General features: G+C 51.4%; 1 protein-coding gene across 1 annotated transcript; it reads left to right on the top strand.

Moving 5' to 3' along the window:
* The first annotated feature begins 2,334 nt into the window (after nt 1-2,334).
* KAZN (kazrin, periplakin interacting protein) lies at nt 2,335-13,455 on the top strand. Its single transcript, XM_010005114.1, has 7 exons — nt 2,335-2,518; nt 10,078-10,214; nt 10,911-11,081; nt 11,767-11,956; nt 12,179-12,309; nt 12,578-12,628; nt 13,288-13,455. Exons 1-7 carry the CDS (start codon nt 2,383-2,385, stop codon nt 13,453-13,455), a joined length of 984 nt encoding a protein of 327 aa, XP_010003416.1. The 5' UTR covers nt 2,335-2,382.
* Nucleotides 13,456-14,225: the final 770 nt, after the last annotated feature.

Here is a 14,225-nt window from a genome sequence, read left to right as displayed (position 1 = left end):
GATTGGACTTTGCAATTTTTATATCTGTTATATTTTTTTGAAAAATAGATTGTTCTTTGCCCTAAAGTTCTACTGCAAGACAGATCTATCTTGCAAAAATAGATCTATCTTGCAAAATGTATATATCTGTATTGCAAATATATATTGCAAAGCACAATCAGATTTTTTTTTAGTGTGTGTATATACATATATCTTTAATTATATATGTGTAAAAGCAAGAATCTTGGGTATCTGGCTGATCCTGAGTTCAATAATTCAGGTTTCTCCATCCATCTGGCAGTCACTGCATGGGGAGCACTGTGTTCTCCTTTTCAGATTGCACCTACAGCTTCTTCTTATAGATCTTGGATTTTAATCTTGCAGTAGTTTCTGCCTGTATGGGGAGCCAAGGACTAAGTTTGGGGTTAAATTGCCTTGTGGCATGCTTTGGAGGAGGAATGCTTTGGAGTTTTCCCTCCTTTTTCTGACCAGGACCAGAAGGGGGATGGTGCAGTTTGGGGGAATCAAAAGGAGCTTTTAAGAAGCAGCTGAAAATCTGCTTTTTGGGCCATGCCAAAGGATTCCTCCAGGATGTTCTGCTGAGAATCCCCTTGGGTTGCCCTTCCTTGGGCTTGTTTCCTCTCTCTGCTCCCTGGAGGGGGTCACACAATGTCACAGAGTGGTTGGGTTTCTCTGACTTCCCACTGAAATGCTGCATTTTCCAGGAATGTGGCAGCTTGTCCCTGCACCAGCTGCCCAGCCTCCAGCCTCCTCTGCTGGTTAATCCTCTCCCAGGAAACAGCTCCACTGGTTCCCAGCTTGGAATGGAAGGTGAAAATGAATTATCAGTGGGGAAAAAAAAATGGGTCGTTAGCAGCAACCACTGGTGCTCTGTGGGTTTGTGTGGGGCTTTTTTGGCCAGGGTGGATTTTGCACAGTAAATGTTACACCACGTATGAGTCCCTCACATCTTCTCCCAGATTCCCAAAGGCTGGAGGGATTTCTACATTTCTACAGCCCCTGGGGAAGGTGCCTTTGGCCTCGGTCACCTCCTGCTTCTTGCTTTTAGCCTGGATTTCAAGCAAAGGCTTTGGACTGCACCAAAATCCCCAGCCCAGAGCTCAACTGTTCCTCATTAGTGACTTTATTGCTAAATAATTTACAGAAGGGGCCTTGCCAGTTTTTGGATGGGAAGCATTTCAAGTATGCAAAGCGGATTTAATGCCTTCCTGGAGCAGCTGCTGGCTGGGCCAGTGGCAGCCACCTCTCCCCATCCCACTGCTGTGTCACCTCCCTCCTCACTCCACAAAGTGATGGAAAGGAAATGTGCAGAGGGACCTTAGCAAAAATAAAGGGAAAACCAGTGTCCCCCATGCTGGCTGATATTTGGTGACAATGGGGAACTGCAGTAGCTTGGAGGGGGGACAGTTCATTGTATTTCTGTACTGTAATGTGTGTGCTGAGGGCTTCAGGTTGGTTTTTTTTCCTCCCTATGTCCAGGGACATGGTGCAATTTTAAAAAATCAATAACCCCTTTGGATGAGTAACAGGTGTCCTCAATGTGGGGGCAAAAGCACAATCCAACTGTTTGGATTGCATGGATCACTTTGGATGTGGTGTCTGGCTGATGGAGAGGACTGCAGCAGTGCTGCATGGCCAGGAAGTGTTTTGCAGGGAGGTGGTGAAGGGAGATGAGGGCAATGGGTGTAATGTGGAAAGAGGAGAAATGCACTTTATTACCCCTTGGTGGTCCCTCAGTGCCCAGGCAGAGGGGATCTGGGCTGGGATGTATCAAGATGCTCCTGCTCGCAGCTGCTTGGAGGCTCAACCCTGTTGCTGGGTGTAAATTGGATAAATTTGGGTCTGCCAGTCAAAGCCCTGTCTTACTTTTTCCAGTTTCAGAGTGGTTGTGTTGGGTGTTGTTGGGTATGTCCTGAAGATGTGGGTGGCTGGAAGCAGAAGTGAGGGGTATTGGATGGGGGCAGAGGAGAGCTTGGCAGCCTCTGCTGGACATCAGCCCTGCAAGCTCCCTGACCCTGAGGGCTTTGCACGGGGACCTGGCTCTTGGCATATTATCATCATTCTATGTTCTCAACGTTGAAACGTTTTTTAAAGCCAAACCCTGGAACTAATTCTCAGGGCCATGTCCCTTCCTTCCTCCTCTCCCTCCATTCCTGGGGTGCTGCAAGCACCGTTGCAGATTTTGGACTGTGGAAAGCAATTTGACAAGCTTTGGGGTGGTGGGGTGGGGAGGGAGTCACCCCAGCAGCATTTCCCTGGGGCTCTGGGCTTGCAGTGCCGGGAGCTGCCCGCTCACTTCCTCACATTGTGTCTCCTCTTCCTCCAGCGCTGCTGCGGGAGGAGGTGGCCCAGCTGCAGGAGGAGGTTCACCTGCTCCGCCAAATGAAGGAAATGCTGACAAAAGACCTGGAGGAGACACATGGCAGCAAGTCACCAGAGGTGCTCTCGGCCACCGAGCTGAAGGTGCAGCTGGCACAGAAGGAGCAGGAGCTGGCACGGGCCAAGGAGGCTCTGCAGGGTAAGGGCTGCGTGGCCTTCTTGTCTCCTACTTCTCCCAAGGACTCAAAACTTTCAAGAATTTAATTAACGAGGAGGGCTGGAGCCCCTCTGCCTCAGGGACAGGCTGAGAGAGTTGGGGTGTTCAGCCTGGAGAGGAGAAGGCTCCAGGAAGACCTTAGAGCACCTTCCAGTGCCTGAAGGGGCTCCAGGAAATCTAGGGGAGGGATTTTTTTTTCAAGGGCTTGTAGTGAGAGGACAAGGGGGGATGGATTAAAACTGGAAGAGGGGAGATTTAGGTTAGACATCAGGAGGAAATTCTTCCCTGTGAGGGTGGTGAGACACAGGAAGAGGTTGCCCAGAGAAGCTGTGGCTTCCCCATCCCTTGGCAGTGTTCAAGCAAGGGGCTGGGAACAGGGCGTGGAGGGTGTTTGCAGGATCCCAAAGGAATTCTTCCACAGCTGGCTGTGGGGGAGAGCCAAGAGAGCAGCTGAAATGCAGCTGGAAAGGTTGGCAAGGTAGCAGAGCAGGTTGGGTTGCAGGCCCTCACACTCATTTAGGAGGGAAGCAGCAGGTTTCCTGGTGAGTGCAGGTTTCCTTATCCCAAGGGGAGGTGCCAGGAGCACTGCAGGAAGCAGAGATGGGGTGTCCCAGTGACATCCAGGTTCTCCTCTTGCCTTCAGCCGTTGATTTGGATGTTTTCCCACAGCAGTCGGGCCGGTGGCTGCACAGGGACTGGGGCATGCAGGGCAAAACCCAACATTGCAGCTTTTCCTCCCCAAAACCATACTGGCAGTAAGTCCAGGACGAGGACTAAGTTGTTAGGCAGCACAGGGGGATGATCCTGAGCAGGGAAACACTCTTGTACGTCAAGTCCTGGCAGCGCCGCGGCTCTAAATATCATCTCAAATCCCCACCATGCCGAGTGTAACTTCCCCTTGTCAGCTCGTGTTTGTGGATTACCAGGAGAAGCTGTCAAAAGTTTTCAGGCTCAGAGGCTGAGCAGCAGCTGGGAAGGGGGTTGGGAGGGGGAAGAGCCCCAGCTCCACCACGTCTGGGATCCTGAGATGGCAGGGAATTGGGCTGGGACTGTATTTTGGGAAGAGGATTTCAGAAAATGGTGATTTTATCCTTCTCTGATTGGTAAAAGCATCACTATAAATTAGTAGCAGCCAAAATAGCTTCAGAATCTTGTGTATATGTGTCCCTGTGGCAGTGGTGCAGCCTCTGGCAGCAGGAAATGCTTTGGGTGTATAAAAACATAATTGGAAGGGAAAAAAAACCTTAATAAGAGAATATTTGCTCCACATGGACAGGGAGGGGGAAGTGCTGATAAATGCAAAATATGGAAGAGCAGAACTTTTAAAGACTATTTGCAAAAAAAAAGAAGGAGAAGAGGTGATGCACACTTCTGGGGAGGGTAGTGCAGAGAAAAAGTGAGTTTGGCTTGAGAATTGTGAGTATTTAAGGAATAAAATGTTGGGGTTTTATTGAGCTTTTATGGGCCACTATGAGAGCTGCTGGAATTGGTTTTCCAGGACTTTTCTGAAAGTGTGATGGCTGGGAAGGTGGGATTTCAACTTGCACTTGGAAGGACACATCACAAGAAGCCTTTTTAAATCGATGTTCCTTCCTTTGATGCAATATTGGAAAGTGTTTGCCCAGTTTGGAAGAGCTCCCTGTGCTGGATCTGACCCCAGGTGCTGGGCTGGAGGTGCTGGCCAGCAGAGTGGCCATAGCACAGTGGTGGATCTGGAAGTGGGTGATATGGAAATGGGATCAGCAACTGGAAGGGGGGAAAAAAAGTCCTTTTTCCTTTCTGTGAAAAACAGTCTGTGGAGAAACGGAGCCAAAAGGGGAGGGAAAATGGCAGTAACTGTGCTTGGTGAATGGTTCTGTCAGGGGAAATGTGTCAGCTGCTCAGGGCACTTCACAGGCTTGTGGAATAGTTTGGATTGAGAGGGACCTTAAGGCTCATTCAGTCCCAACCCCCCTGCATGGGCAGGGACACCTCCCAGCAGCCCAGGCTGCTCCAAGCCCCATCCAACCTGCCCTTCAACACTGCCAGGGATGGGGCAGCCACAGCTTCCCTGGGCAACCTGGGCCAGGCTCTCACCAAAGAATTTCTTCCCAATGTCTCACCTCAATGTCCCCTCTTCCAGATTAAACCCATTCCCCTTGTCCTGTCACTACAGTTGACGAGATGATGGCTCTAAATTAAGGAGGTGCAGGACAAGGCAGTGCAAGGAGCTGGGGACACCTGCCCGTGCTCTCCGGGGGTCAGCGCTTTGTGCCGATTGTGTCCCAGAGCCAGAGAGAATCTCCCAGGTCACCTCCCACCCCACGGCCTGTATCTTTGCAAAGCCCTGGGGGATCCCAGCAGCATCGGTGTCCCTGCCCCTGCATGGGTCGCGTGTCATGTCACTAGGGGATAAATGACAGGGAAATGTGTCCTTGCTGCTGGCTCGGAGCCTGGACACGCGGCACAGCCGGTGCAGATTGATCTTGGCTCCCGGGGCTTAGCACAGAGGGAGGGGAGAGGCTGTGCCAGTGGGGTTTGCTGGTGGGGGCTCCAGCAGTTTCAACAGCCTTTGTTTGGCACAGGTTGGGTTTGGGATGGTCTGGATGGAGGACGGGGAGTTCATCATCCCTCCTCAGCAAGGTGTTTCCAGGCCTTACCAACGGCGATTGGCCCACGCAGCGTCTTCCCCGTGTGGCAGTAACGAGCCCTGGCTGCAGAGGGAGGGGGCAGGGGTCAGGAGCAGCACTGGATGCTCCATGGGAGTGACTCCAGAGTGTCCCTGGCAGTGTGTGCTTTAGGCATCTTTATTGCTTCTTTTTCTGGGCTAATTCCATCTCTTGCACTTCTTTTCCCCATCCAAACAAAATGCCATCGCGTTACATCTTCTGCTCCTTTGCTGGGGCTGGGACTTGGGGTAGTGCTTGCAGAGTTAGCACAGTTAGTTTGTTTGCCCTGGCCCCAGTTGGAAAGGGAAGGATGTGGTCTGGATTTCTGGTATGGAAATCTCCAACGGGAGAAGTTGCAGATAGCTTCACTACCACTAGGTCCTGCTGCAGGCAGGGACCATGCCCAAGTGCCTGGAGGACCTGAGGAGCCTCTTGGCCAGGTGACATCTGGGAGCATGTGGGCTAATGGCAGAAGCTTTGTTTCTGGGAAGGATATCCAAGAGGCTGGAGCTTGCCTATGGGATTATCATGCTGTTTCCAAGTACCAGTATGGAGACCTGAGGCTGGCTTTCCCTGCTGCTTAGGAAGCTGTGAACCAACTTCATGTCTGCTCCACAAAAGGGATGTGTCCTGGTCTCCTGTCTCCCAAACCCATGGCTTGGAGCTGTGACTCCGGGGCACAGTGGCTGGGCTGGGACAAACCTCCTGCAAAAACCCTCAGAACACCCAGCTGGCTACTGCAAGGGGATGGGTGGCAAAAGAATGGGCCACAGGTGTTCTGGTAGATGAGTGTTCCAGCAGATGGGTGTCCCAGCCATGGACTCAGCCCTCTCCATTAAAGGGACATGGGGGCTTTGTGCTGAAAACCCACAGTGCTCTTTTGAAGGCTCACCTTAAACTCACAGCAGAAATTGACCACCTTGTCATGACCACAGAGGAGTCTGATTTGGAAAGACCTTGGCCTCATAGTAGGGTGTTTCCAGGTAAATTCCCCCAGGGCAAATGCCTCCTCTAATAGTTTCCTGAAATTCAACATTGCACTCGAATTTCCTGCCTGCCCCCACCCAGGAGCAAGTGCTGGCTCTGCCCAACACCTCCTCACGCTGACATCTTCAAGGGCAAGATCTTCTCTGCAGGTGATGACGAGCGCGCACGCCTGTGTCATGACAAAGCAAGGAGCAGCACTGCAGTTCCTGCACAGGGCTGACCCATTTCATGGGTTAGTCATGGTGACAACATTGAATTTCATGGCTGAGATGGAGAAACAGGAGGAATTACGTGTATGTTAATGGGACAGGGTGGGTCCAGGTGTTCGTCTTGCACAAGGCTTGAGTGGTGCCCCCTGAGGACACCTTTGCCCATGTTAGAAGATAAAGTGTGTGATTCAGTGAGGGATAAAGTTGGCTCTGAATCTGTTCTTGGCATGAAAACCCACATTGCACAGAGCAAGAGAAGTCCTGGCAAGTGAAGGGAGCTGGAGGGAGCTGCTCTGTGGGACAGTCAGAGGTGGGCTGTGTCCTCTGCCACTGTCCTGGCTTGTGTTTTGGCACTGCCACTTGTCCCAGGAGCAGGAACCCCAGCAGAGACCCTATTTCTAGGGTCAAAACACCACCATTTTTCCTCTAATATCACATTACCTAATGTCTGATTACCTAATATCACATTACCTAAGTCTAATTACCCGTATGCCCTCCAAGCAAACCTGGTGTGACCACCACTGCCTCATTTTCCCTTAATTTGGCAGTGATTTTGAAGGGGGGCTGTTATGTATTTATATCTGGGGGAGATGTCTGCTGGTAGCCCGTGGGAGCCGATTCCCACCCACTTGTCAGACACTGAGGCCAGACAGGGACCTTGGGGCGGTGGCACCACGAGGGGTCTCAGGTAGGTTCATTGGAGCAATGAGGTGTCAGCTCGTTGGGTGAAACTGGAAACAGAAGGTGCTGGGGGGGCATTTTTGTTTGTTTTGGCTGGGAAAGGAGCCTAGAGCAGAGCAGGTCCCGTTACGGCTCATCCTCCCTCATCCTTCGGAGGGAACGATGCTCTGGGGAGGGATCAGGTGGCAGGAGGTGGAAGCTCAAGTGACAGGAGTGGAAGCCGACCAAGCACAGAAGGAATGGAGGGTGTGGGGGGTGACCCAAGCCCTGGGGGGGTTCATCCCACCATTCCCCACCTGCTTTTCCCATCGCTGGCTGATGCTGAGCTGCCGAGTCCGAGCAGGGGCCGGTGGGTTCCCCCTCTGTTTCTGCCATGAGTTTTGGGTGGGAGGGGAAAACCAGTAATGCAGAGAAGCTGCATGAGAAACACTTTCCTGCTCATGATACAGGTTTGGGATTTCTTGCTTCCTGTGTTGCCTTGGCTTTATGGACAGGTGGGAGGTTTAGCCAGAGCCCACTGTAGGAGAGTTGCTGTAGGTGTTCTTGGTGGCTGGCATACAGAAACCTGGCCCTGCATCATCAGGATCAAGAAAAAAGCCATTTCACCTCCTTGGGTGGCCCTGATGACCAGTGAAAACCCTCTTTGGCTGTCCCTGCCATCACACCATGGGTGAAAATGGCTCGTTTTCCCCAGCCCAGTAATTAGCAGGGCTCGTTTGCTAAGGACACATGGAGCCCTGCAACAAGCAGTGTGTGCTCCAGGAGCTCTGGCAGCCCCAGCTGCTCACTTTTGCATCCCTTTTTATTTTTCTCCTGCCTCTTTCAATTAATTTTCTATTAATTGAGTTTGGAATGAAGTTGTCTGGTGACTGATAAATCTTCTTTAAGCTTTGGAGCTCATCAGTTTTGAAGAGGGAGAGCAGTGGTAATGGAGAGGGGGATAAAAGTGTATTAATTTTAGCAATATGAATATGAACTGAAGCAAACAGCAAATTGTCCTATTTGGATAATAAGGAAAAAATTGCTCCTGTAATACCCCAAGTCCATAATCTTCTTGTAGTTCTAGTTGGTGTGAATATTAGTAAATATTCAGCCTTGGGAGATGGTGTGTACTTTGCTCCTAATAGTACTTCTGAGAATTTTCTATCTTTTTTTTGGCAAGATGAAGTGTTTTCTGTAGGTTTTTAAGGACCTTGAACAGTGCCACTAATTAAAGCAGGTTGGAGGCTGTTGGGGACCTGCTATTTAATTAAATTCATTAGGAACCTCTGATTGCCTCCAGCATCAGAGAGTGCACATGTGGCTTAAACTTTTATAAGAGCCTCTTGTTTTCCTGGATGAATTTAAATATATATGTGTGTGTTGCACAGTGTTCAAGAGATGAAAGTAGAGGAGTTGTCAGCATGTGGGGATGGGACAGAGCCTGCCTGGGAAGGGTTACAAGGGCAGAAAATAAGGTCCCTTCCAACCCAAACCATTCTATGAAATTCACCCTCTAGAGCCCATGTCATTTCTTGTGTCCTCAAGTTGTGGTTGGTAACTCTGGGTACCCACTCCAAGGTCCAGATCTCATCCCTTTACAGCTCCATTCATGTTTCTTTTTCAGTAAGTTTTTAGTTTGTGTGACTGAGCAGGGGGGAGGTTGTTAAACACACGCAGGCAGCAGGAAAGTGCTTTGTTAAAAACTTAGCTGTGGGCTGGTTGTGATTATTTTTAGAGAGTTTCTATAGTAATTTCCCAAGCTGGAAAAAAAAAACCAAAACTCGTGGTGTTGGAAGGGGCTGAGTGGTCCCAGGAGGAGCCACGTTCATTGAAGTAGGCAAGGAAGAGTCACGAGGGCTCCTTGTCATGGAACAACATGAATGGTTGTGGCATTTCTTGGCTGCTTTGTTGTTTTTATGGGATTTTGATTTACCTCCGAGGTAGGAAATGCTGAAACACTCATTGTGGGCTTCTTTCATCTCATAGAAGTAGGTGGGACCTGTGCATGGAGACGGTCCCACTCGTCATGGTGCTGTCACCTCCTAGTGGCTTTGGTAATAAGACAGCTCTTGGTGGCTTTGGGGGGCTTTAGGGTTTTTTGGCTATCAAGGGATGAGTTGCAAGATTCCTCTGCTTGCAACATGGTGAGTGCAGGGAGCGCTGGGGGGGCAGAGAGGGTTTTGGACTGTCCCAATCCCTGAGGAGCAGCACTTCCTTAGGGTTGGAAGCGTGCCAGGTCTTTCCTGTAACGAAAAGCAGTATTTGTATTCAATTGGGTATTATTTTGGTGGGTGTATGCAGAGCAGGGAGCCACAGGGCATTTCTGCAGCCCTGCCAAAGACCAAGTTCAAGGCTGGGCAAAGCTCTTAATGAGCAGGAATTACTGGAGCCCCTTGTTCCTACATAGTCTTTCTGTAAATGTCCCTGGTTTTACCAGACTGTCCCTACGTCTGTGGTCAGCCAGCGTCCCTTGGTGGTCTGCAAGAATCCCTTGCTGATGTGGGGGAGATGGAAAATCCAAAGGTCTTGATTTTGTCTTGGGACTGGTGAACCCTCCTCATCACATCCCATCTCCCCCAGCCTTCCTCTTTGTCCCCATGTCCCCTCACAGCATCGTTGAGCTGGAAGGGGACACTCAGGGAGCCACGTCCTGGCTCATGGGAGCGCGGCAGGAACCCGCCCGGCTGCTAAAAATAAACCAGTTGTGGTTTATTTATCCTGGCAAAGGAACAACAGGTTTTCCTGCGCCGGGCCCTGGGGCTGCAGCAGCGGTTTTTGCTCCTTAATCTCCTCTTCCAGGAGATGAGCAGCTCCATGGAAGGTGGACAATGATTTGGAGCTGTGCTGGTGATACGACGGGTGCTTTGGGAGCCTGCTGGGGTGGGTGCGGGAGGTATAAAAATGAGGGAGAATCAGGTATCTGCTCCCAGACCCTGGAGTCAGAGTTTTGCTGGTTTTTGACTTGAAAAAGAAAAATGGGGGAGGTGAAGGGGCTGCTGTGCCCCCCACCCTCGAGCCCTGGTCTCTCCCACAGCCATGAAAGCCGACAGGAAGCGCTTGAAGGCAGAGAAGACAGACCTGGTGAGCCAGATGCAGCAGCTGTACGCCACGCTGGAGAGCCGCGAGGAGCAGCTCCGGGACTTCATCCGCAACTACGAGCAGCACCGCAAGGTGAGGGTGGGAGCTCGAGCCACAGGGGCTGGCAGAGGGGTCAGCACAACGTCTGGTTTGCCACAGAGACAAACCCCCCACCCCCGAGAACTCCAACTGGCCTCTTGTCACCAGGGAGATGCTGCCCTGCTGCAAGTGCTGGGCTGCAGTGGGTTAATGATGAACAGCTGTCCTTTTGGCAAGGTTAGGGAGTGATGGAACAAGGGGGAATGGGCTTAAACTGGAAGAAGGGAGATTTAGGTTGGACATTAGGAATAAATTCTTCACTGTGAGGGTGGTGAGACACTGGTAACAGGTTGCCCAGGGAAGCTGTGGCTGCCTCATCCCTGGAAGTGTTGAAGGGCAGGTTGGATGGGGCTTGGAGCAGCCTGGTCTGGTGGGAGGTGTCCCTGCCCATGCAGGGGGTTTGGGACTGGGTGGTCTTTAAGGTCCCTCCAACCCAAACCAGTCTGGGATCCTATGAAATGCTAGAGGAAATCGGGCTGGCAAGCCAGATCTGGGGAATTTGATGTCATTTTAACCAAGTCCACGGTGTTGGGAGGACTGTTCACACACCACAGCTCCCTGCTGCCATCACAGGGCTCTTCTGACACCCAAAGGTTCCACTTTGACACCGCAGCACTCAGGTGACCCTGAGGGGGTTATGAGAGAGGGGTGGGTTTTCCTTTCCTACTGACCACCCCATATCCCTGGCAGGAGAGCGAGGATGCAGTGAAAGCCCTGGCCAAGGAGAAGGACCTCCTGGAGCGGGAGAAGTGGGAGCTGCGGCGACAAGCCAAGGAGGCGACGGACCATGCCAGCTCCCTGCGCTCCCAGCTGGACCTGAAGGACAACCGCATGAAGGAGCTGGAGGCCGAGCTGGCCATGGTGAGCTCCATGCTGCAGTGGGCACAGCTCAAGGGGCTTGGCTCAGCAGCAAAGACTGCTTGAAACACCCTGACGAGTTCTGCTGAAGTCAGAGATTGATTGTAGTTCTGCGGTTGGGTGTTTGCTGCAGTTGTTGCACATGTGCGTTTGCTGCAGTTCTTGCACACATCTCCTCACAGGGAACAAGCAACAGGACAAGAGGAGGTTGCACCAGGGGGGGTTTAGATTAGATATTAGAAGAAACTGCTTCACTGAGAGGGTAATTAAACACTGGAACTGGCTCCCTAGGGAGGTGTTTGAATCCCCATCCCTGGAGGTGTGTCAAAGCCTTGTAGATGCGGTGCTGAGGGTCATGGATTAGCCCTGAACTCAGTAGAGTTGGGTTAATTGTTGGACTCAATGATCTGAAAGGTTCTTTTCCAACCAGAATGATTCTGTGAGTCTGTGTATTTGCTGCAGTCCTTGCACACGTGTGTTTGCTGCAGTTGTTGCATCCTTGCAGTATCGGCAGCCAAAAAAATGACCAACCCCAGAAAGGAGCTGGACATCCCTGGTGCAGGGAGCAACACAGTTGGGGGCTTTATTTATGGGGATTGTGTGGTTGGTGCTGCTGGTTCTGCTGCTCCGGGAGATGTTCATATGGATTTTCTCCCCCCCCCCCCAACACCTCCATGTCCTTCTCCAGGCCAAGCAGTCCCTGGCCACGCTGACCAAGGACGTTCCCAAGCGCCATTCCTTGGCCATGCCAGGCGAGACGGTGCTGAACGGCAACCAGGAGTGGGTGATGCAGGCCGACCTCCCGCTGACGGCTGCCATCCGGCAGAGCCAGCAGACCCTCTACCACTCACACCCCCAGCACTCAGCAGACCGGCAAGGTGAGCCCCCCAAGCCCTCCCTCCTCCCCCAGACCCACGCAGGAGACCATTCCCATTTTGGGAGCTGCCTCATTCCTCCATAGAAGGGTGAAAAAAACCAGGCGAGACACCCCAAACGTATCGTGTTGTCTTTTTAAAGTGTGTGGGATGCTTTGTGGCGGGGTCAGGTTTGCTGGCGTGATGGTAACTCCCTGGTTTATGTCCCTTCCTCCCAACTTCCAGGGGTCAGGGTGAGTCCCTGTCATTCCCGACAACCTTCCATCATCTCCGACGCCTCCGCAGCCGAGGGCGACCGCTCGTCCACGCCGAGCGACATCAACTCGCCCCGGCACCGAACGCACTCGCTCTGCAACGTAAGGCGGGGGGGGTTCCCTGCCCTGGGTCTCACTTGGAAGGGGTGGGACAGGCTGCTCAGGGTCCTGTGCTTCCCAAAACGATGTTGGATTTGGGGTGGGATATGGTTGAGAGGTGGGCTGACTTGGAAGGCTGCTGCTTTCCTAGGAGTTCATGCCAGCCTTGCAGGGCTTTGGCTGCCAGAACAAGCTGCTTTTTGCTGTTGAGGTGGGAGAGCCCCCATTGTTTTGGGGCTGAACCCATTGGATTTGTGTCCTTCTGCCACAGGGGGACAGTCCTGGACCGGTACAGAAGAACTTGCACAACCCAATTGTACAGGTAGGGCACAAAAATCCATTTTAATCCCACTTATGAGAGCTGGTTGGTCCTGGCAAGTGATCTGGGGGGGCTCAGAGGCACCAACTTGGCTTCTTTTAATAAAGAAGCAGAAGCCATCCTGAATTATAATTCTGGGCTGGCTAAGATTCCTATGATTTGCCCCAAAATCCAGGTAATTCCATAGGCAGCTGCTGTGCTCAGAGCCCGTCACAGTCCTGATCTTTGCAAGGTTCTGCCTCGATGATGTTATTTTCTTTGTTTAAACCTAAAATAGCAGGTGTGAGAGCAAAGACCTTGCTCTGACCATCCTTAATGTTCCTGGAGCTGAAATTTTGAACCAGCTCAGTTAAGAAGCCACAATCCCAGAAATAACCAGTTGAAATAAGAAGCCAAAATCCCAGAAATATGGGGAAGGGGCCCAAATTCATGGCAAATCCCATTGCAGAGTGTAGTCTGCTCTAGGGGATCCTGCTCTGGCAGGGGGGTTAGACTGGATGATCTCCACCATTCTGTGAGTTTTTGGTCCAGGACTTCAGTATTTCTTTGGAGCTGAACTTGAATGTTTTTTGGATCCTGGACCATACGGTGCATCATCCCCGGTGAGGGTGCGAGTGAAAAGCTCATTGGTCAAACTCGTGTCCTCTCCCCCTCATATGCAGTCTCTAGAGGACCTGGAAGACCAAAAAAGGAAAAAGAAGAAAGAGAAGATGGGCTTTGGCTCCATCTCCAGGGTGTTTGCCCGGGGGAAGCAGCGCAAGTCCCTGGACCCTGGTCTCTTCGACGGGACGGCCCCCGACTACTACATCGAGGAGGACGCGGACTGGTGACCACCCTGAAGCCTCTCCCTGGCTTCACCATCGCCTTGTACATACCCCCCAACACCCTCCCCTTGTGGACGTGTCACCTCTTGTCTTGGGAGCGATGCAGCTGTGTTGTAACTTCAGTTCCTCCCCATTTTTTGTGTGGTTTCTTCGTTCCATTTCGTTCTCGTTTCCATACCGGTAACTCCTTCGTTGTCACTTCAGTTTGTCACTTTGGGTTGGTCGGTTTGGTTTTTGTTTTTTTTTATTGTTCTTGCTGTTTTATCTCCTTCTTTTTGACAAAACTTGAAACTTGAAGGACTGCTGTCTCTCTGTAAATACCAGAAATATTGTGCACTTTGTGCTTGTGACGTCTCTTGTCCGAAACCGCTTGTTTTCCGGCACCCAGCCCAGCGGGATGTCCTCACCTGGAGACAAAGGACCTGCCCAGCTGAGGGACCTTAGAGGGAAAACACACACACAAAAAAATAAGAAAACAAAGAATTATCTCCTTCACCGTGATGTCTTCCTGGCCGAGCCCCACGGAGGCACCACGGGCTGGTTTGTCACGCCTGCCGGTCTGGAAATTTTAAGTGTTTTAACGTTCCTTTTTTGAGTTGTTTTTAATTTATTTGCACAAAGCCAGAGGAGCTATTCTAACTAAATTATTGCAGAAGTTTTTTGGGATTTTTTCTATATTTTTCCACGTCGGTTGGGATGGGGTGGGGAGGAGGAAAAGGGGGTGTTTGTACTGTATTGTTCTGGGAAGCTGCTGTTGGGGTTTGGAGGGGTGGGGG

The sequence above is a fragment of the Chaetura pelagica genome, unplaced genomic scaffold (assembly GCF_000747805.2).
Source record: "Chaetura pelagica isolate M959 unplaced genomic scaffold, ChaPel_1.0 scaffold159, whole genome shotgun sequence".
Taxonomy (NCBI): Eukaryota; Metazoa; Chordata; class Aves; order Apodiformes; family Apodidae; genus Chaetura; species Chaetura pelagica.
This window is presented reverse-complemented; position numbering and strand designations above follow the sequence as displayed.